Raw genomic sequence first — 942 nt, 5'->3', positions numbered from 1 at the left:
ACTGGAGGCCGGTGGAGCTGCGCCAGGGTGGTCCGTGACCACCTCGTGGGGGTGGGGGTGGGGGTGGCGAAGTGCTGAGAAATGGAGCTGATGCCTGACTCTGTAACTGTCCTGTTTCTGCACAGCAATTCTCGGCGCTGACTGAAGTGCTCTTCCGCTTCCTGACGGAGCCCAAGGAGGTGAGTAAGGAGCGTGGGGGACACCCCGGAGAAGGGTGTGAATGCAGCTCTGGGGAGAAACACGCAGAGATAAAATCCTGCCCTTCCTCTTGAGCAGGTGGAAAGGTTTCTGACTCAGCTCTCAGACTTTGCCACCGTGAATAAAATCAGCTTGGGCCCCCTGAAAAACATTGTCAAAAGTATTCTGCTGGTTCCTAATGGTAAGTGATGCGTTTGCATATGCTACCCTGAGGGCAAAGGATTGGCCATTCCTGCATGCTGCTGAAGGGTGGCTGCAGACCCTGCTGCTGAAGGGCGGCTGCAGACCCACGGCGCACTCGCTTGGCCCATTTGCTGCTGGGAGCTCATAAATGGCTTCAGAATCAAAAATCCTCCTGTTGAAATATCCCTGTTTGGTGGCTGGGGCTTTGTATTCCTTACAGCCTCCCCCCACACACGTGTCAGAGGCTGAACTGAGCGCACACTCTGTGCTTTAAACACCGGCACAGCGCTGCGAGAACAGCGCAGCCTCGCGCTGGCACTACATGGTTGTAGGAACTGCTGTCCAGGTGACCCAGCACTGCAGTTCCTGCAGGGACGGGCACTGTTTGAGGCAGATGTGACTGTGCTCTGCCTCCAGAGTGGGCTAGACACCAGTGCCGGCCTGGGCCGCGAACAGGAGACGCCTGTCGTGGCAGTTTGCTCTAGAAAACCCGTCCAAGTCCAGCAGGTCCTTGTTCAGCAGTGGGGAGGCGGGGCAGGGGGATTCCCCTCAGACTCCGGC

The 942-nt window shown here is 57.6% G+C and overlaps 1 protein-coding gene across 1 annotated transcript in view; it reads left to right on the top strand.

The window, feature by feature from the left end:
• Positions 1–116: 116 nt before the first annotated feature.
• The window catches only part of COMMD7 (COMM domain containing 7), a gene marked incomplete at its 5' end in the record, with an annotated part of 4,423 nt that continues 3,597 nt past the window's right edge, over positions 117–942 (top strand). Inside the window, 2 exons of the mRNA XM_010142470.1 lie at positions 117–179; positions 274–379. Coding sequence (XP_010140772.1) covers positions 117–179; positions 274–379 — 169 coding nt within the window. The remainder of the gene's footprint in view (positions 180–273; positions 380–942) is intronic.

The sequence above is a fragment of the Buceros rhinoceros genome, unplaced genomic scaffold, assembly GCF_000710305.1.
Source record: "Buceros rhinoceros silvestris isolate BGI_N320 unplaced genomic scaffold, ASM71030v1 scaffold24068, whole genome shotgun sequence".
Classification (NCBI taxonomy): Eukaryota; Metazoa; Chordata; class Aves; order Bucerotiformes; family Bucerotidae; genus Buceros; species Buceros rhinoceros.
This window is presented reverse-complemented; position numbering and strand designations above follow the sequence as displayed.